The sequence below is a fragment of the Anser brachyrhynchus genome (assembly GCF_964034855.1).
Source record: "Anser brachyrhynchus genome assembly, chromosome: 13".
NCBI lineage: Eukaryota > Metazoa > Chordata > Aves > Anseriformes > Anatidae > Anser > Anser brachyrhynchus.
Window position 1 is genome coordinate 14,977,394 of NC_137708.1, and position 21,401 is coordinate 14,998,794.

Consider the following 21,401-nt stretch of genomic DNA (forward strand, 5'->3'; position numbering starts at 1 on the left):
CAAAAAAATTAAAAAGTGCTTAGGAAGTCTACTGAATTTAGCTGTCAACTCAGCCATCTTCACTAGCATAAAGGCTAAGCAGAGTGGGGAGATATGCCCTGGAAAAGCAGCAGTATTCCCATCATGAGCAAGGTGACCTGCACAGTACCAGTTAAACGTGCCTACCTTGCTGTCAAGCTTCTTCATTGTCACCAAGTCCAAGGATTTCAGTGAGTGGCCCGTGGGAGCAATGAAGTACAAGCAAGCATGGATCCGGGTGTCATGGTAGTTGTGCAAGACCCTCTTTATCTTCAGTTCTTCTTGCAAGTAGGCTTCAAACTGAGCATCGATGAACTCAACGATGGGCTTATAGCTTCAGTGAAAGGAAAAAAGGGTTATCCCTATCTCACAGTCAGAGAGGTAAACAGACAGTATTCCTTTGCTTGCTTTTTAAAAATGAGCTGCTCGTTAGATTTCACTTTTCAGGACCAATTCTCTGACCAATTCAAATCTGCAACTCCCTTCCAAGGCTATCTGTAATACAGAGCCCGTCAGCCTTGCAATATAAAGGGCATCAGTGCATCTTAAACAAAACTAAAAGAAAATCTAACAGACTTTGTTTGCAACAAAGCAAACCCCATCTGTGAAGATGTGCATTGGACAGGGCCTGGTGGAATCACACACCTCTTAACTCCCATGCTCCAGCCCTGCTGGGACGTGAGCTGCCAGAGATAGTTCCCCAAATCACATTTCACTGAACATTAATCGTGCGTCCTTCGGCAAGATGGAAGAGCCCTGCCAGAAGCGGTTGTTAAACCGAACGGTCACTAGACCACGCTAGTGGTTTGGTTGGCAGCTTGCGGTCAGCACAGCACAGGGCAACGAGCACAGAAATGCCCTGGAGCTCTCAGCAAGCCCCACTGGCTGAATTTGGGCAGAAGGCTGCCAGCAGGCCAGATATTGCTCTGACAGCGTACGAAAAGCTGCTGTGACAGCTGGAGCAGTGCTGACACACCGGGGTCTCTCTCCTCTTTTCTCCCTGTCCCATCCCAAAGAGAGGACAAAGGCAACTTGTAAGAAGGAAAGAGGAGAGCATAATCTGGCCCAAGAAGGGCACAAGAGAAAGCAAAGCATGAGAGAACGAGGTCAGGATACGGCCTCTCTCCCTCTTCACTTACCTGTCCTCTTTGTTGATCTGATCCCCAAAGCCCACTGTGCTCACAATGGTCAGTTTGAGGTTGACGTTGCTCTCTTGCAGGTCGTAGGTACTAGACTTGAGCTGGACCCCAGGCTGCGAGTGAGACGCTGGGTCACCTTCAAACTTGGTGTTGAACAGGGTGTCCATGAGGGTGGACTTACCAAGGCCAGTTTCCCCTGTTGGAAAAAAAAAAAAAAGAGTTGAAATGTTTTGTTGAATATTAATATGGCTTGCCCTTTCAGCATCCAAACATTAACAGGGGTGAAATTGTAGCAGATGAAAGCAGATCTCATGCTCCAAAGGGACCGTCTGGCAAGCAGAAAGGCATGTACAATGGGAGGCCTGTATTCCAGGCAAATTACATTTCACAGTCTAATGGCCATTAATATCGTTAGAAAATAGAGATGAAAAGAAAAAGGTGAAAAGGCAAAGGGGAAAGCATCACTCAGATGCTGCAGAATCCCATAACTACACTACAGAAGATCCTGCTTTCATTAAAAGGTGTGGGGGGGGTGGAAATGGGGCTTATTGCCATCTCCAAAAAAAGACTCTCCAGATTAATATTTCTGCAGCCACTGAGATAGCTTCCTTCAGTGCAGAAACAGAGCTGGTTCCAATCCCACAGCAAGCTGTGCAGATGGTTTCTTGTACCCGCAACAGCCTAATTTGGGGCCCAGCCTTCTAGAGCAGAAGGGACATTTTCTGTAATACCTGGTTTCCATATATTAGGAAATATTCGGCTGCACAACTCGAACAACACTCAGAAATCTGCTTCCAGAAGTTCTGCAGCATTCAACTGCTATTTGGATCCCATCTATCAATGGGGAACTATTTCCTTATCTGGCAGGAACAGACAAATCCCAGAGACCAACCTTAAATTTGTTTTAGATACATCCCAGGGAGAACCAAACAAACCCCTCCGTGCACTCATTCCGCCGGGCAGCCTCCCTTACCACGCTCTGGCAGCAGAGCCAGCTTCCCCAGCCCACGGGACCTGACTTTGCACCGAACCTCTAAGCAGTCTGGTTTGTTGCCCCGTGAGGACTGTGGTATTTTGGGGAAATGGCCATTTCTCAGCTACCCGTCTGGTTTTTGCTGAAACTTCAGCAGCCAGCTGAACCCCACCCACTGCGCGGGCTGCTCCTCCGGACTGCCCCGGGACCACAAGGAGCCTGTGTCTCGGTGAAGCAGCCTTTCCTCCCTCCCTCCCTCAGCTCCCTAACAAGACATCATCATTTTCCTACTTTGCTCGGAAGAAAAGAGCTTCTTATTTTTGAAGGCTTCGAGTTCTGCAACAGATCCAAACTTGCATGAAACACCCGATTCAATAAGGGGAAACTCCTCCCCTTCTTCCCCCGTCCAAATCTCTGCGCCTCTCCCCTGCAAGCAGGCAAATTCCTCTCTCTTGGCCCCAGCGGGGACTTCTCCAGCTCAGGGCAAGGCAAACCTGCCCTGCTCTGGGAACCACACGCTCTCTGACCACCAGGATCATACACCAGGTACCTTTCCAGAAGGCAGAAAGATTCACTGACATCTGAAAGTCAACACAAACCTTGAGCTGCAATGCTAATAGTGTCACAGATGGATGCCAGCTTCGGCCAGAAGTCCAGTGGTGTTCACACCAACCTTGTCTGCAGCCCCACGGGGAGAGGAGAGAGTCAGCACCGGGTGTGCGGTGCTACAATCCTGCCCCGGTCTGGGCTTTTAGGGCAGCATTTGTCCCCGGTGGGGAGAAGGTGCACAGGGCATAGGGGCCAGAGCATCGCAAGGGTCTGGATGGGGATTTCAAGAGTTAAGAGCAGAAAGCCTGCATGACCTTGCCAGGCCTTTCGCAGGGATTCCAGGAAAACGTCGGTGTAAAAAAAAGACCAAAATCTAAACAGCTTGAGAAGGCAGCAGCATTTCCAGAGCTCCTGCCAAGGGTTGCTGCCCGGACCGGCAGGACGGAGCAGGCAGGCGGCTGCCTGCATCCCTGGTGGGGACCGGGCAGCTGGTCCTGCTGGGGGGGCAGCCCCACACATGTGCCAATGCCCCGCGCGCTCCGTCCCATGGAGTTTGCAGTAAGAGTGATTTTAACTGTCGGGGAGAGGTGCAGAAGGGATGCAGGCCAATTCTGAAGACAGAGCATGCTGTTACACTCCATCTCCTGCACGCTGCGCAGGGCCAGTAGAGGTGACTCCGAATTCCGACACCGAAGTTTTCCTTTTGGAAGGGGAAGATGGAAACTGTTAAGCCACGATGACACAGATGACAGCTTCCCATCCAAACACCTACACCTTCGTGTTTAGAAAACAAAGCCTCCAGGCACTAACGCAGCATCTCAGATGTGAAGCCTGCACATCAGCAATCCCACTCCAGATACAGCATGGTTTAACCCCCCTGACACAGCACGGCATCAAGAGCCTGCCAGGGAAGAGGACGGAGGAGAGCAGAACGACTCTCAGCTAACAGAAACGTGGCACTAATGCTAGCAGAGCGACGTGAGATGGTAACGCCCTGCTTAAAGTGCTTTGCTGTGTTAAACATGACCAGAGCTAGGGAGCAGCGCTGCTTTGAAGGGCAAACGGCAAGAACAGAGGATTGCTGAGCCTCCTGGGAGATGCTGCCTGACACAGAGGCAACTTTCTGCTAGCTGGAAGATGAAAACGGTGCCAACTGCTTCTTGTAAGGACGGGAGTCCAGATGGAACAGATGTGCTGATGAAAAGGACAAGCAGTCTGTGCTCATTCCAGCCAGCAGCACTGGAATCTTCTCCAAAAAAACAGAAAGGATGAATGGGGATTAAGGGAGGCAGAATTACCGTGGAAAAAGCAGCGGTGTACGCAAATCGAGCGAGAGGCGTCCTTGGCAGGAAGATTATTTCCTGATGTCAGGCGTAGAGGCACACATGGGATTTGATCTCCAGCACTGCACTTAAGCTTTATGCGACTCTGCAGCGGTCTGCTCTCCTGGAGCAGGACTGGCAAGGCGCTGCGGGGAGGACAAGGTAGGGACGGTGACCTTTATTGTTAGAGCCCGGCACCAGGAAGCTCGCACAGCCCTTGAAACGCGGGAGCATTGTGCCTTTCAGCGCCGGGTGGATTTTAGCTTTCAAGTCTGACGATTTTCAGAGACAGGGGGAAATTAGAAAAGAACGCAAGGGACACTACAGCAGTCGGATTCCGGATGTGTGGCATCCCCACACCAGCTCACCCAACGCCGGGTGAGATGGAAAGGGCCCACAGCCCCAGCACCACACCTGCCGAAGTGCACGCTGTGAAAGCCCTACCTCCTCTTCCTTTCTGAGCCTGGTGGTTCAGTTTGCTTTCCCCTGGCACAAGTTAGGCAGAACAACGACTGACTGCTCACTGGCCCCCTTCTCCACCTCACTCAGGATTTAAGAGACCCTCAGTCGACTCTGCAGTAGGTCAGAAGAGTCCTCAGAGAATTCAGCTGTTGGAAAGCACGGAGTGTTTGAACCCGCACAGAGCCCTTTCAAGAGAGAGCAACCCCTGTCCTTCACAAGGTTAACACCCGTGGCTCCAGATATCAGATAATTCCATCCTATAGAAGACGTACATGCACGCACAGCCCTTTCGTGTGAAGGAACAGGAAGTAATCCGATGTAGCAGGTTTGTCAGGACGAGCCCTGAGGCAGCACAGCCTGATAAGGCCATCTCTCAGGGAAAAAACAGCTCTTTTCATCTGACAGCACACCATCGCAAGGCAAAGGCCAGGCTTGCGGGGGGCAAGAGGAGCAACAGGGGCCCATGAACGATGCAGAAGCACCTCAGAGGAGCCCGGGGCCTCCCAGCCGTGTTGCTGCCATCTGCCCCACGGGGCAGCGGCTTTTCAGTTGAAGAAAGCCTGTTCTCAGCTGGTTGCAGCGCTGACCACAAAACCCATCGTTTGGCAACTCGCGGCACCACAGCTCCTCACCCCACTGAAAGCCGCCTGCCGGAGAGCTGAGGGCAGCTCTGCACGAGGAAACCCGCGTGCATCCCACCCTTCCCCTGCTGCTGGTGCTCACTGGTCTGGGGACCCAGCACGTGGACTTACTGCCTCTTTAACACAGCCCCCTTGGGGTGACACCTCAAATTCACTCCCACCATCACTGAGTCCAGAGTAATTCCAGCACAGACCGAATGCTGGGAAGTAATAAGCCAGAAATGGTTGGGACCAGTTTGGGAGCTGCTGAATGCACACGGAAAAAACACAGGAACCACTCTTTGCGAGTCCTCAAAGCCGTGGTGCAGCCCCTGGGAAAAGAGAAGGTGTTTCCCCAGCAAAATAGCAGTTTCTCATTGCACTGACAAGGCTGCTTAGGACAAATCCCTTGCAAATCCTGGGAGGGAGGAAGGGGGAAATTCCTGCTCATAATGGGATGCTAGTCTAATACATCTATAATCTACCCTGGCCAAAACTGAGAAAGTTCACCAAATAAAAACCTGTTCTTCCCCTCCTTCCCCCACCTCGCTGAGCAACGCAGTCAGCACAGAAGGGCTCAGCCATTAAAGACTTCCCCAGCCTTTGCACTGAACTAACACACGGTCAGCATTTTAGCAGCGAAGCTTCACGGAGAAAATGGCTGTGCTGAGGAATAAAATATCAGAGAAACCATCCACAGCCCCTAACTTCTTCCGAGAGCTTTGCTCGTTCACTCTATCTTTGGCTTGTCTGAAAGGGGAGACAGCTTTCAGCATGAGAACAGCTAAAAATTGCTCTAATCTGGACGTACTGCTGAGAGCCGCTTCTGAAGCTTTCCCCGGCTCCTCCGCTGGGAGCTGGAGGAGTCGGTGGCTCGGCTCCAGCACGGTGCAGAGTAAAACTGTCGCTGGGTTTTTCCTCCAACCAACTCCACACACAGCTGAAAAATGGGGAGTAACAAAGTGTCTTTCTGTCGTGTTTAGTGGCCTGACTGTGGCATCAGTTCACCTTTTTCCTGTTTTGTTGGCCTCGATCCTCGTTCGTTTTCTGTTCTTTCAGTTTTTCACGCCAAACTCCTGTTGTAGAAGTGAGACCCAGCAGTCTAAATGACAGATGGATTCTGGGACCTTTTCTTTTCTCTCCCCAGGATGTTTAAGAGTTTAACTTTGTTACCACAAGTTAACAGAGGCTCTTACAAGCCATGTTAAAGCCTGAGCTCATCAACTAAAAATGTGCACAACTTTTTCTAAGGGAGCTTATTAATTTTTTCTATGAAGCTTCTTTATTTCAAGATTTACCATGTCTGTGTTGTTACCATTCATAAAAGACTGACATTAACAACTAATGCACATTGATCTCGGTGAGCCCTTGTTACTCAGAACAACCGTTTACTGCATTCCCGTTCTGCTGTGCAAAGAGGAAAGCAGGGGTATTCAACTGCTTTCCACACATCCAGGGGAACACTTAACCACGAGAGGCATCTGCCACTGCACCTATAACTTGCAGAAAATAACACAGCAGCTCAGTAAGTGCAAAAGGAAATACAGTAAGGCTTCAGCTTGGGGACAAGAGTTTCACTAGGTCACATCTCATTCGTGTACAGTGGAAATCACCTACTGACTCAGCCTGACAGTGACCTCGACTTGTCAGCAAAGTTTAGCATCTCACAGGAATGCCATTGTCAGGGAAAGTTTTCCTCTCGGCTCCATTTAACAGGGCTCTCAGCACTCTGCTCCTCTCATCCCAGGCTTAACCCTGGGTCCGTGCCCCGCGCTGGGTCTCAGAACAGCACAGACAGCCTTTGTGCGGACGCGGAGCTGACCACCAGCAGAGACGAGTGCCCAGGAGCCATCAGCAGCTGCAGCGCTCCCCTCTGTCACGCCAGGCACTGCAGACAGGGCTTACCCCCAGCGGCCACACAATAAATTCCTGTTCCCAGAGGCATCAGCACATCAAAACAACTGTCCTCACCGTGGGGAAGACCTTTGAGAGGGGCAGACACTGCGGGACAGACACCAAGTCCTGCTACAGTGCCAGGGCCCAGCTCAGATGCATACAGCTTGGCAGCCTGGATGGCTGCATGACCAGCTAAGGCTTGGCCAGACACTATTTAATTCAAGAACGCACAGGAAGGAGAAGAAAAAAATAGCTTTAAGTGCTTTAAGAGGAGTATGACTGGTATTTTGTTAAAATAATTATAATAATAACTGAGTGTCTGATCAAACATGACCTCAGAACAGAGTTCTCTGGCATGAATACCCATTTTCTTTTAAAAACACGACGTTGGAACATACCAGGCAAATAAAGATCATAATAAACGCGTGGGACTTCAGGCATTTCATTTCTGTGGTTCACTGCTTGGTAGAAAGCCATACTGCATAACCCCAGCAGGGATTTCCCAGGGCACCACTAAATCTTGTTACTGAAAATAGGCAGAACAGGGGAGTGGAAATTCAAATCAAAGCTACCTTGTTAACTCTATTACCTATAAGCTACATCCAGCTGCAGAAAAGCCCTTTTCAACAAACAGAGCTTCCCAAGATGGAAATACTCACCCACACACAGGATGTTGAAACAAAACCCATGATTAACTGACTTATTAACCAGCTGGTCAGGCAAACTGTCAAATCCCACGTGTCCAGAAAGGGGGACAGTACGACAGCCTTCACCCTGAAATAATGAAAAATACAGTCTGTCATTTTCAAGCAAAATCCACTTATCTCTACATGCCCTTAAGACCTCCCAAGTAGAATAAAGTATACAGTCCACGCACAGATTTGCACATATATTGTAAATCTTGTGATAAATGTAATCAGCATCCATCACTCTTTGCCAAAACAAATGCAGAGAGCATGAATCAAACATCCTATTTGCCCTACACGAGAAGGTAGCCCTGTCAAGAAAATACCGAACTGCGCAAAACACAAACCCAAACACAACTGCTGAAACGAGGAGTTGACGAAACATTTCTATCCTATATCTATCTATATCTATCTCCAAAATTATGTAGACACTCAAGTCTCACCTTATACCGAAAACAAAAAGAATCCCCTGGGCAAAGGAATGTATTAGCGATGCCTCCTCCTGCACGCCTATTGCAATGCACATTAAAACTTCAATTACAGAAACGAGCTAGCAACAATTAGGGAAACTGTACCTACATCGGTAATTGAACAGCCCAAACACAGCCTCTGCACAGAGAGAGAGCTGTAGAGAAGCAGCAGAGAATGAAGTCTTTGAGCTACCAAACACAGCGATATCTTCCTTGCTGTTGCAAAGACGAAACTCTCAGACTGCAAACAGGAGCCTGTCCCTGTCCAGACTTACAGAACAGCCATTAGCACCAGGAGACGCACGGATCATTGGAGGAAGCTGCAGGGAAGATGCAAGACCAGAGCCTGCCCCAGTGGTGAGAGGGATGAGCTCCAGCCCCTCCGTGCCACGCACCCAGCACAGCCGCTCGCTAATGGAGAGGGGCTCCGAGACATTCTCCTGGCCACCAGGGCCTCCTTACCTCCCGCCACCCCACAGAAAGGGATTTCTCTCTGCCGATCACAGGCTTTTCTCTTAAGAATGTATTTTGGTGCCAAATGCAGAAAATTCCCCTCTGGCCTTTTAAGCACATCATCAGCTTGCAAGAAATATTACAACCACGAGGCAACAGTTTATAGGGGTGTAATTTTCAACTTATTCTTTCAGGATGCTGTTTCCACATACATCAAAAAGCTTGTTTATAGGGACAGGCATACTGCTTTTCCTCTTTTGTTAACAACCCTCGTGTTTTAGGTCAGCAGAATGCCCCCAAGGACTGCATCTACCACTCAGAGCTGGTGGTTTTTTTTTTTTTCCCCAAATGTGAGGATCCAACTACATTTCATCCATTAACCATATTTACAGCCCTGTGATGTGTAAATATGTTTCCCCCTAGCCATATTTTGTGTATTAGTCTGATTCTCCCTGCCAAGATGTTCACAAATACGGCTCATTATTAACTCCTGAGCACCTTGCCTCCAGACAACACGCTAACCAGGAGGGCGCCCCACTCACCCAGCAGATTTTGGTTTTGCCTGCTGAGGATGCAGCTCTGAGGCCAACAATTCACAAACTGAGAGATTTTATACGAAGCAGAGGAAAGGGAGAACCAGAAGACTGTCAGGCACATGGAGTTTGTGACAGCACATCTCGACTCTCCTCCTAAACTGCTTTCACCACCAAAGCCCCAGCGCTGGAGTATCTCGTGGTGAGGTTTTATCCCCAGCGAGGGAGCAGCACGGTCCTGGTGAAGAGTCTGCAGAGGTGAGAGAGACCCACAGACAGCGGTCTTCCTGGGGAAGGAGAAACATCCAGTGTATTTTTAACACCCAGCCTTAAAACTGCGCTGTTGGGAGACTGTTTGAACACTACCCTCTGCAGGAAGCGTGGGTGGGTGTGTAGGCTCTCATTAAGAACAAATCTTCTCCTGGTCCCTAAATATAAGCGTGATCCAGATGGAACAAAGTAAATGGTGAAAGTTAAGCCCCTCTCGGCTAAGAGGAGGCATTTATTGTCGCGCCGAATTCAGCCTGCGAGTCATTTCCTGTACCCTGGTTTTCTAGTCACCTGTGGTTTTATAACAGTTAAACCACGCTTCGCATTTGTTTCAGGTCACGAAACAAATACGACAAAATCTGATTTTCAGTCGCAGCAGCTCAACCTTCACGTTAAGTACACAGCCACAAGGTGCTGCACTGGCTGAAAATCCAAAGCCTGCAATGTCCATGCATTCAGAGATCAGGCGTGTTGAAAAAAAAAAAAAGAGAGAAATTGTGTTTTATTTTATATTTTAAAAAGAATGACTTTTTTATTTATGTGGTGTTGACACACATCAGAAAGTTGTCAGCAATTACCAAGCCTCTGGAGAGAAAAGAACCATTTTCTACCTGATCCCCCAAGAAACAGGGCAAGTAATCAGTCTTCACATGCCACGAGGTGTCTCTATATCCAGAATGCTGCTATATATAAACAGCACCATCATAAACAACATATGAACACGGCGATTACTCATACTGCCTGGATATTAGATGTAGATTTGGATTACCTTGTTCAAAATCGAAGGAGAATATGTTAAGCTCATAAAACAATTTGTGCTGAAAAAGTGTTCAAGAGCTGCCATTGTTTACCCTGGAAAAAACAATGTTTCGGTTAAATTTAAAATGCATGAAGAGGTATCAGCAAGGGAAGCGAGGTTTAACTGCTGCCCACGCGGAGGCTTTTTCCGCTAGCACCACTGAGCGCTGGCTGGCTGAGAGCCCTTCCATATTCTCTGGTTTAAAGTTAGCATCTTCTTGGACTGAAGACAAAGACGGGAGTATCTGGGAAACCAGTGTGAATACTGGCACTGCACCAAGACACCAGATGCCTTTTTTTTTCCCATACACGCAGAGTGACCCCCCTAGGATAGAATGGGCTGTTGTTGCTCGGGAGGAAGCAAAGCGTGTTTGCCACAAACAAGATTAAAAGAACAAAAAGAGCAACACACTCTCCTGCTGCATTGCCAGGCGGGGCTATTTCAGAGCAAAAGTAAAGAGTAGCCTCTTGTAGAAGTTACTGAAATTTTTTCCCTGTCTCTGGAGGATCTACACACCTTCTGGGAGGGCCTCTCCATGCCACAGGAACCACTGCTGCCTGCTCTAATTCTTACAGAGACGTACCTCAACAGCATGGAAAATACGGAGAAATTAATTACCCCAAGCCAAAAAATCCTGCACATTAAATGCTACTTTACAAAAACGGGCAAGATTTAGACTCCAGGTGTTTGAATCTCTCCAGGATGAAAAAACGATGAGAGAAAAATCTTGCTGAACTTGCATCTCTGCCTTCCTGCATCTCAGGTACAGCTCCTGGGACGTCCTCGGAGCGCCGAGAGGCGATTGCTGCTCTGTGGGGATGAAGCAGGGTGTCCTCTCCGAGACGAGCAGCGTGCTGCTCAATGCAAACATCCACGTGCCGTATTCAGGATGGTTTCTGGTGGCCTGTACTAACAGGAATTATGAAAAAGGACACCACGGCTAAGAAAAAGCCTCTTTGGCAGTGCTCAGGCAGAGCACAAAAAATCCTACAGCTCTGAACCCAAGGGACCCAGCGTCCAAACGAGGCCTGCACAACAAGAAAATGCTCCCCAGCCCTGCAGTACTACACTTTTTCTGCACTTAATTTAAAAGAGTGCTCCTGTTTGGGACACTGACTGACATCTAATGCTTCTGACACCTCTCCCCAGACGAGAACCATTTCAGACACCGAGGCCTGGGAAGCTCCCTTCAGAGGGAAGCTAAACAGACCCCAAATTCGGGGTTTTCCAGACCGTCGGGGTTTTCCAGACCATATTTAAGTGAGAACAACGTCAGATCCCTTCCCATGACCTCGGCGTTGTGGCAGCCACTTCCCCAGACTGCGTTTGGCTCTGATTAAACAACAAATTAGAGCAAGGCTTGTACCAATTAGTTCTCACTTGTACAAGTGTGTAATTCCCTTATGCAATGAGGGAATTATCCAGTAGACAGCAAAAACATTCCCCATGAAACAAATGCAATGCGGGGATGTAAAGCAAAGGTATACGTGCTCTGCTGACAACAAATCATCAGGGTGAATATAAAAGGAAAACAACAGAGAAGCGGGAGAAATAGTTCTGAATCAGCCACCAAGGAAAGCGAGAGAGATCGCCCCAAAACTCCTGACCACTGACCGCTCCCTTGGGCTGTATCGCATCCTTCAGCCATTCAACGTTCACAAACGGGCAAAAGCTTCCAAAATCCCCAAAATCGCCACCAGGAGCCCCCTGATCACCAGGACGTGAGAGCAGACCGCTTTGCCGGCCGCAGCCACGACCCGGGCTGACAAGCCACCGGTCTGGGTGAAGGCATTTCTAATTTCTCATCCGTCACATGGCTGGTTTTCGCTTTGGCCTCTGAAGAGAGGCTGAGCCGTAACGTAATTCATTCCAGGTCACCAGCAGACGTCTGGAAGTCCTGCACATTATCTGAGGAAAGCCTAACGCTCAATTTTCTTTAAGACAGGGGAGCAAGTGAGTCACTGTACATACCTTGGCACAGCGCACAAGGCAGTGGCTATGTCCAGGAGGAATAACACCACGAACTGGCAAGGGACGGCCGCATCTACCCGCTCAGCGAGATTTGGTCCGTGAAAAAAAACATGCTTTGAAGCCGAAGCGGCAGGCGCTCGTCCCAAGCAATATTTCCGTGCTAAGGCACAGTGGAAGCCCATCACACCACAAGCAAACCACTTCCACACGCGGGCGCGTGACGGCGGTTCTGTACCGAGCACGGAGGTGGCTCGGCTCCCGCCGCTTCTCTTCTGGATATTTCTCTGAGGACGGACGGACGGGGGGATGGACAAACAGACAGAAGGCTCTGCCCTGAGGCAGCGAGGGGCTTGGGGTCCCTTGGGGGACGAAGCCGCCCGGCTGGGTGCAGCACAAGGCCCTGGGATGGCGGGTTTGTGAGGGGGACGAGGATGGGGATGGGGGCGAGGATGAAGGCGAGGGTTTGGATGAAGGTGAGGCTGAGGATGAAGGGCACGGCGAGGGGCCGTGCTGCCGGTTGTCCCCCCCGCCAAGGAATCCCCTCAGGGCCGGGGGGGCCCGGCCGCAGCCAGCAGCCCAAGGTCACCGGGCACGGCGCTGCCCGCCGCGACGGCGACCGGGGACACCGAGGGGACCGGGGGCACCGATCCCCGCACGCAGCCGCGGCTCCCATCCCCGCACCCCTCGGGGGCAGCCCCGCTCCCCGCAGCCCTCCCGGGGCACACCGCCCCGGCCTGGCCGTGCCGAGCCGTGCCGAGCCCCCCCGTGCTACGCGGAGCCCCGCGGCCGGTCCCGCTCCCACCTGCCGCGCCACCTCGGCCGCCGCCATCGCTGCGCGCCCTCCTCACGGCCCGCCCCGCCCGGCCGGGCGGCTCCGGGCGCGCCCACGGCGCCGCCTCACGGGGGGGGGGGGCGCGGGCACACGCGGCCCCTCCGCCGCCCGCTGCGCTCCCCGCTGCCCCTCGCCCGCCCCGCCGCCCTCACCGCCGCGGGGCCCTCCCGGTGCCGCCGGTACCGGCTCCGCCGCTGCGCTGTGTGATGCGCTGGGATGGGGCGGCCCCCCCCGCGGCTGCTGCCGGTGGTGCGGCCCGGGCTGAGGGAGGTGCGGCGCTCGGGGGGCGGGGGGCGCGGGGCGGGCTGAGGGGGGCGGCGGCGGCGGCCACGGCCCCTCGCGGGTCCCGCCCGGGCCCCTCCCGGCGGCGGGGCTCGGCCCCGGCTGCCCCGGGGATGGTCCCGGCGTGGAGAAGCCGGGCCGGGGCGGGTAACGCCGGGAGCCGCCGCCGCCTCCTGGTGCCCGGAGGAGGGCGCCCGGTGCCCGCCGCGGCGCGGCCAAAGGTCGCGGGGCCGGCGGCAGGTGCGGGGCCGGGCGGTCCCTCGGAGGCTCGCCCGGTGACGGAGGCATGGCCCGGAGGGAGCGGGAGAGGGCCGGCGGCTCGGCGGAGCGGCGGGCGGCGGGGTCCCCCCGGGGCTTTGGGCGCCCGGAGCCGCCCGGCGGGGCCGTGGCCCGGGTGTCGCACCTGTGGCCGGGCGCTGCGGGGAGCAGGGAGCGCCTGCAGGCCCCGCACCCGGCTGACCCCGGCGGGAGCTGGGGCAGGGCGGCGGGCAGGCCGGCCGTCGGCCCCGGCAGCACCCGGAGGAAGGAGCTGAAGGGAATCCTCCTGCAGAGCAGCGGCAGCACGAAGCGGAGCGCCCCGGCACAGGTGGTGCCCGGCGGCAGCGGGCTCCTGGCCGGGCAGCACCAGGAGCAGGAGCCTCCGGAGCACAGCCCCGAGGTGCTGTCCCTTGCCTTGGACCCTCTGGAGCACGAGTGGCTGCTGACGGTGGCCCAAGGCGACGCGGAGAACATCGTCAGGCTGCTGGACCTGGACCCAAGCCTGCTGACCAGGAAAGACTTCGTGACGGGCTTCACCGCTCTGCACTGGCTCGCCAAGCACGGCCACCACGAGAGCTTCATCGAGGTGGTTGCCCACGCCCAGAAGAAGGGTTATCCCGTCAACGTGAACGTCCCCGCCGCCAGCGGCGGGCTCACCCCCTTGCACCTGGCCGCCCTGCAGGGCCACGAGCTGCTCATCAAGTTGCTGGTGGGAGCTTACGGCGCAGACACCAGCTGCAGGGACCACAGCGGGCGCAAGGCCTGGCAGTACCTGAGGGCAGACGCTCCCAGGGAGCTAAAGGAGCTGGCGGGGGCCTTGGAGGAGGACTTGGCCCAGCTGCACATTTGCAACACCAACAACAACTGTAAGTCATCTGGAGAGGCCATGGCAGGGAGGGACTGTGTGGATTTTGGGGCTGGGGGGAAAACCCAGCAGCCCCGTAGCCTGTCGACCCTCTGGGACTTTGTCAAACAGGCGTTCACCTTCTTCCATGAGCGCTGAAGTGCCTCAGGCCTGTGTCGCCTGGAAACCCGCACTGAACAGCAGCTGGACAAGCCTGCGGTGAGCTGAGAGCTTGGCACGGGCTGGTGCTCCGAGTCCCAGCCAAGCCAGGATTAAGCCCCTGCATGGGGGCACCGTGGCTCTCCTGGGGCTGGCCCAGGACTTGCGTGGTCTCCTGGGGCTGTGCCATCTGAGTGGGTGTGGGAGGCGTGGGAGGCCATCGGGTGCATCTCCAAAACACCTCCTGCCCTGCTTTGGGGGATCCAGGAGCGCCTTTGCTGCAGCGTGCTCCCCCGTGCTAGGGTGCGAAGGGCGACTTGGGATGCTGCAGCCCTCCTGTCACAGGCACCGGGGGCTGCTCGTGCCCCTGGGGGTCCAGGAGGGGACGTGGTGTCCTGGGCTGGGGGCTTGGGGGAAGAAATTCACGCTGCCCTTCCCGGGCTAATGGCAGACTTTTGCTGTGGCCTTAGCTGGGTCACGTAGCGAGTCGGTGACTGGATTTTCCCATCTGTAAAATGAGGCCGTTGCTCTGCCCTGGCTCCCAGCAATGCTGCGAGGTTGGACTTGTCATTGTTTCTTGGGTGCCTGGACTGGGACACTGGCAGAATGTAATTAAATGTTTCACAACCGTACTGAGTTGTCACAGACCTGGTGCTGGGCAGACAGAGGAAAAGCAACCATGGCTTCAAAAACAACCCTTCCCCCCTTTTCTTTTTCACGCTTCCCTGCTGGCAGGGAGGGCAGGTACCAAAAAGCAGACGGTGTTGTCTGCTGTAAACACTCGTTAGCTCCCCATGACATCCAAGATCTCTGCCACCTGTGTTTCCTTTGGGTTGCTGTTTGTTTATAGAAGATAAAGCTGGTTCTCAGTAAAGGAAAAGCTGGAGTTCCCAGTTTGTCAGGGTCCAGAGCTGTATGAAGTCCAGGATATTATCTCTGTTTCTACCTCTACAACAGCACAGCACTGAGCGCACCGCTAACTGAGCCAAGGCTCTGCTCGTTTGGGAGCATTTTGTTCGCCACACAGAGCTCTACCCAGCCCGTTTCAACTTGTTTTTCACATTCTCGGAAGGCCACGGCTGCTTCAAACCATCTTCAGAAAAACAACTGCCTCTTCCTCTTTTTCAGCAGCCAGAGGTGATTTCTGCCCCCTTAAATAGCAGTCTGATTTGAGAAGTGATTCTCAAACTGCAGCTGGGGAGTTTCTGTTCCTTTTCCTGGAGCAGCAGCCCTCACGGAGAGGGGAGGGGAGCCGAGGGCTCCTTCTGGCACCTTCCTGAGGCTCTGCAGGGGTGCACACGGGAATTGAGCCCATCTCTGGCCTTGCACAGGTGAACCAACACCTCGATGCAGAAAGATCCACAGGTAACCCGTCTCAGGGAAGCTTCAGCCTGTGGGTTTCACACCCCCCTGAGCTAACACCATTTATCTTCAGACTGTGCCCTGAAATGCTGCTTGGACACAGGAATGGTCCAGTCAGCAGTGGATGGTACACGAAGAATGGCTTCCAGGTGACTCAGTGGTGATCCAGTGACTGGATGTACAGATAGAAGTGTCCAGGCAGATTTTTAATCAGTGAGGTCAGCAGCTGAGACATACAAGATGTACTGGGAGTGGATTTAATACCTGATCTACACAGGTTTTGTGATGCTTTAACTAATAGATTAAAGAACGTGGTGACACAGCTCCTTTTGTACCTTGTCTGGCCACATCCATGCCAGGGGAAGGCAGGCTGGCTTCTAACAACTCCAGTTAAATCCACACAAACTCTGTGAAAAGCACCGATGCCAAAGTACCTGTAATCTTTAGGTCTGGTAACCGAAGTGCTGTTGATAAGACAGGTGGGTGCATTTTTTGATCTCTTAGTCCTCTGTCATCATCCTTTCACAGCAGCGTGCTGCTAGGGAGAGAGCACGGGATCGCTCCTACATCCTCCTCTGAGTAAGCCCCAGAGTAAACAGTGGAATTAGTGAGAATGGCCTTGAAGGAGCCGTTTCCTTGGCACTGCTAACGGCAGCTTAGTCACGCTCCACCAGGAAACCTGGACTTGAATTTTCCATTCACAATTGAAATCTAACTGTCAAATGCTACTGCTCAATCTGTATGATTTCTAGTATTTGCCTCCCCTTAAGAGCCAACCAAAACCCCCCTAAAAGCAGCTTTTTTCCCTGTCTTCGGTCACTGGTTTGAAGCCCTGTTCTGGTCCAAGGTTAGCGTGAAATCCCTGATCCGCCCCCAAAAGTCTCTTAGGGAAGGAAAGGGCAGAGAGCTGCTACAAAAGAAATTACCTCAAAGGTGTTTGTGTTGGTTAAGGTTCTCCAGAAGCTTCATTTTAACCAAATTTTAATTCGCACTGAATTTTCCTCGTACTACCCCGTAATGCCCAATTTGAAATGCAGTTTCAGTCAAATGGGGAAGAACACCACAAGGGGTTGCTTTCCCAAGCAGCTCCATCTGATAAAAATAGCACGGTAAGGAGACAGAAATGGGGGGACAGTTATAAACAGTTTGATCTATTGCTTGGGAAAGTTTTTCCACAAATGCCATGTAGAAAACTGTCTCTTTCCATTCTCAGGTCCATAAAATTACTTTTCCGCTCATCAGCCAGGTCTTAATGGACATGATTAAAGAGAAACTCTGGGGGCAGCTCTGTCTGGCTGTGCAGGCACAGCAATGCAGCCAGCAGGCCTCCAGGGCTGAGCTTCGATCCTCATCACTACCGTCTCTTCTGAACGTGTGCTTGTGTTTAGAGAAGAGCACAGAAATGATTTTTTTAAAAAACACGGGGGTAAAAGTGTTTTTTACTGTGACAAAAGAAGTACATGGGCCTCTGCTGAAACAACTTTGAAGCATTTTGAAACATCTCTGGCAGTGCTCTTTGCTGCTTTCCTGTTGCAGCGACTTACTGCTTCCCCCTGATGATAAAGTAGAAACTAGACGTTATCTAGACTATTATCAGACAGGAAAAGAAGCTAAGAGATACCCCTGAAGCATCCTGAAGCTGGTAAAAATCCCAGCCTTGCCTTCCTGTGCTCAGAAAAACACCACTTAAGAGGGAGAGACTGACACGAGATCTGAGCATAGCACATGTTTAGTATGCATCTCCGTGTGCCTGGCATATGCTGCTGCCTGCCGTTATTTACCTTCGACATAAAAGCGCAGGTGTGGCAGGCAGACTTCCTCAGGAAGCTGCCACCTAGGGCCTGAGGCACCGCGGCAGGCTGAACCCAAAGAGCACCAGAGCACTTAGCAGCGCTCAGCGTCAGGAGGGGCTCTGCTGCAGCCACATCCGAGCAGCGGAGAACACAGGCATCGGGGAGCTGGGGTGCCGACTGCTCAGTTTATTCCTTCTTTCTTCTCTCCCCTTTCTAAATTGCTGCTAATTCACCCTCTGAGCACACCTTGCTGCCATTCTGCTGAGAATGATTTAAATTAAGCTGCCCCTGCGGCTGGCATCAAGACATTCTTGATCCAGCCATGACAGAGCTCCCAACAAGACTGAGCAGCAGGTTGTTACTTACTCTGTCACCTGAACGACCAGAAGGGCCTAGCTATGCTATACTGTGGTCCACCCCTGGGTGCAGGAACGGGTTACGTGGGAGGTAACGGGGTAGTGGCAGCTATGACAGAAGGCAGCCACTGCGGACACCCAGGTCAGCGTGATGGTAACTGGAGACCCTCACACAGGAAGCCATCTCACCCAGAAAAACCATCCCAATGCACTTTGTGTTGCAGCTCCATAAAACGTAACCAGTGGAGATACACAGACACATCTTTAGCAAATTCTGACAATGCTGCTTACTTTTCCTAGTCACCTTTCCTAAAACTAACCCAAAATGTGATCCAGTTTTCTCTGGAGTTAACCAGTCAGACACCGGTACCTCAGTTACTGCAGCCATAGAAGCTGTGGCTCACAAAGTCTGCCTTTTTCAAACCCGTAGATGTCCTCTGTCTCCAAAGGACTGTTGTTTTTTTCCCTACAATTTGTCTAATAAAAGATTTTCTTCAAACTAACAGTTTTAAAATCAGTTTTGATGTTTACCCCTTTTCTTTAAAAACTGGTACTCTTTGCTCAGAGCTACGGTAAGTGAAAAGAAGACCTAATGCATCTGGAAAGCTGATGGTTTCTCCTGCTAGGTAAGATTATGTTCGTAGTAACGTTGCCTTTATTCTCTATATCCCACCACATACATAGGAAATCATTTCAGCCATTTCATTCAGGTCCATGTTTATTAACAAGCTCGTATACTGTCAACACTTAGGATGCCTGAAAGAAAGAACACTAATAGAACACAGTCTTCATGTTTCAGATGGCAACCGCCTCAAGATTATTCCCATTCAAATCGTTAACCCAAACCAGTTTATACAAAAACAACTGGGCACTGCAGTCCAACACTACGGAAGGAATGACTGAGGGGATGTCCAGCAGTGTGTGGGGGTGTATCAATCTGACGCAGAAAGACAAGTGTTATTAGAGTTCCCGGGAGACAGTCTCTCTTACAAGCCCAGTTTGGTCCTTCTCCAGTGTCTCCTTTTGGAGTTGTACCTAAGACAAAAGCAGTGGAAGTTAGCAAAATGCACACTTGAGGATCCAGGTGGACCGAAAACACCTTCAATTAGTTCAGCAGTAAAGGACAGAAATCTTTTTTACATGCTACAGTTGCAAGCTGCCAACAAAAATCAACTTTGTACTGGTTTTTAATCAAATTTCCATCAGTTTACTTTCTTCATTCACTAATTACGATGCTACTGCAACAGAATCTAAACCCCGAGAAAGAAACATGTCTAGAGAGAGATGCATTAGCACTGGCATGTCAATATTCTGCCTTGTCTTTTGGAGACAAAACGTTTATTGATTGTCCAATGATAATGAATGCTACCTCGTTAATGTAAATTCACAGCCTAAAACAAAAATTATCATTTTTGTCCAAAACATGGAAGAGCAGTGTATGGAAAACACCATCAGCCCTGGAAGCATTAAAGGCCAGACTGGATGGGGCTTTGGGCAACCTGGTCTGGCGGGAGGTGTCCCTGCCCATGGCAGGGGGGTGAAACTGGGTGGGCTTTAAGGTCCCTTCCAACCCAAACCGCTCTGTGATTCCACGATTCTTCCAGGAAAGTATGGATATTCATTTATGCACCACAACAGATGTACCTGTTAAGGACAAACGGTTTCACCAACGGGTAGGTAAAACCAAAGACAACATTAACAGAGTTACTCTCAGCAGGGAAATGGCAGTACTCCCACAGAATGAAGCACTGCAATTGCAGCCTGCTTTAGTACACAGTTTGGAATAAAACTGATGACTGAGGTATCAAAGACAAGACAAAAAATAATGGTTTTGCCCCATAATACAGTATTTCAAAGTACTGCAATTCAGCCAAAACAGAAGCCCTTTTAAAGTTGGTATCTGGAAGACAAAGTTTGTGGCACTCAACTTTGATCTTTCCCAGAAAGAAATGAGTTAACAAAAGCAAAAGGACAGAACCTGGGTGCACTGCCTCAGTGCCTGAGCCAGCCACTGCTACTGTCACTCTCCTCACTACTTAGAAGAAAAAAAATAAATATATCTGGGAGAAAGAATCCTATTCCCTCTAAGAAGTCTAGACAGGGAAGCATACAAGCTACAGAGCTGGCTGCATGTGACTAGACTATACTTGTAAGCCAAAGGGCTTGGATAAGCACCACCTTTCATACACCTCACATTTATCTAGTGTTCTGCAGCATTCTCTTATCACGCTTCCTGAAATTCAGTGGAACTCCTTCAAATGAATGCCACAGCAGTGAGTCAAGGATCTTATACTGTCAATTTTATAGTACCTAAACCCAACAAGACCTTTGCTCCTCTACACACCATGCGCATCTCTGAACACCTGCTTTGTGCAAGGTACTCTTCCATGAAGATGCAACAACAGGGACGGCTGGGAGAGAGAGAAAAGGTGCTGGGGAGAGGAGTGTCAGGAGCAGAGTGGCTGCCAAAGTAAAAATTTTGGAATAAATCATCCATATGTTCGGCTTACGCTTTCATGTCTCCATGCTAACATCTGTAGATACTGACAGAGAACTGGAATAAAATAACTGCTACAGGATGAGAAGACACAGGAGCCCCACACAGCCTCAAGAAAACCCAGCAGGACAACAGAATTGGGTGATCTGCCCCAGTAATACTCGTATGGCAGTCACACCCATGAAACTGCACTCTTGCACACACGAATGCTGTGATACACTCCGCACCTTCTCACGTCGCACAGGCCGCCTGCTTTAGGGCCCGTGCAGCTCCCTGGAGCACAGGAGCCGGTCTCGTTACCTGATCTTATTGCCTGTTTTCATGCGGATCCACTGCGGGATGGGCCGGTTTTGTTTCTGCTTCTTCGCGAGGAAGCGTTTGATCTTGAACGTCTTGTGGGACGACTGCAAGAGAGAGCGGCCGTTAGTGCTGCGGGAGGGGGCCCTGAGGAACCGTGAGGGGGCAGTGAGGGACCATGAGGGCTCCCACGGGCCATAAAGGGACATGAGGGACCGTGAGGGGGCTGTGAGGGCTCTGAGGTGCCATGACGGGCTGTGAGGCGCTGTGAGGGAGCCGCCATTTCGCGGGCGGTGAGGGAAGGCCCGATGCGGCGCCCCCCGCCCCGCCGTGTCCCCGCCGCCCCCGGGGAAGCCCCGTCCCGTCCCGGGGCGGCGGATGGCGGCGGATGCCGGCCGCTGGTCTCACCATGGCGCGGCGGTGCCTGGCGTCCCGGCGATGGCGGCGGCGGAAGGGGCGGCCCGGGCGGGAGGAGGCGGTGACGATGGCGGCGACAAGATGGGCGCGGGCCCGGCCCGGCGCCTCCTGGCGGCCCGGCGGAGCTGAGAGAGGGACGGCGG

General features: G+C 52.0%; 3 protein-coding genes across 9 annotated transcripts in view; 1 reads left to right on the plus strand and 2 right to left on the minus strand.

Moving 5' to 3' along the window:
- SEPTIN6 (septin 6) overlaps positions 1-13,563 on the minus strand; it is a gene marked incomplete at its 5' end in the record, with an annotated part of 28,512 nt that extends 14,949 nt beyond the window's left edge. For 4 of the 7 annotated variants that reach the window (XM_080554058.1, XM_080554056.1, XM_080554057.1 and 1 more), the window contains 4 exons: positions 166-352; positions 1,158-1,353; positions 7,639-7,753; positions 12,964-13,105. In XM_080554058.1, the coding sequence (XP_080410184.1) occupies positions 166-352; positions 1,158-1,353; positions 7,639-7,753; positions 12,964-12,990 (525 nt within the window). Of the gene's footprint in view, positions 1-165; positions 353-1,157; positions 1,354-7,638; positions 7,754-10,160; positions 11,243-12,963; positions 13,107-13,176 lie in introns of those variants that run through there. The other 3 variants (XM_080554053.1, XM_080554055.1, XM_080554054.1) reach the window with 3 other exon arrangements.
- Positions 13,562-15,168, plus strand: SOWAHD (sosondowah ankyrin repeat domain family member D; the record flags this gene model as incomplete). The annotated part of the gene is made up of 1 exon (XM_080554061.1): positions 13,562-15,168. One exon carries the CDS (start codon positions 13,562-13,564, stop codon positions 14,534-14,536), a length of 975 nt encoding a protein of 324 aa, XP_080410187.1. The 3' UTR covers positions 14,537-15,168.
- Positions 15,169-18,747: 3,579 nt separating this feature from the next.
- RPL39 (ribosomal protein L39) lies at positions 18,748-21,401 on the minus strand. Its single transcript, XM_080554066.1, has 3 exons — positions 21,250-21,401; positions 20,845-20,948; positions 18,748-19,082 (listed from the first exon to the last, which is right to left on the minus strand). Exons 1-3 carry the CDS (start codon positions 21,250-21,252, stop codon positions 19,034-19,036), a joined length of 156 nt encoding a protein of 51 aa, XP_080410192.1. The 5' UTR covers positions 21,253-21,401; the 3' UTR covers positions 18,748-19,033.

What these genes read in the sequence shown, in the direction of transcription:
- RPL39 (XM_080554066.1), bottom strand. An exon ending in AAAACAGGCAATAAGATCAG is followed by an intron (nt 19,083 to 20,844) that starts GTAACGAGACCG and finishes CTTTTGTCTTAG; the next exon opens with GTACAACTCCAAAAGGAGAC.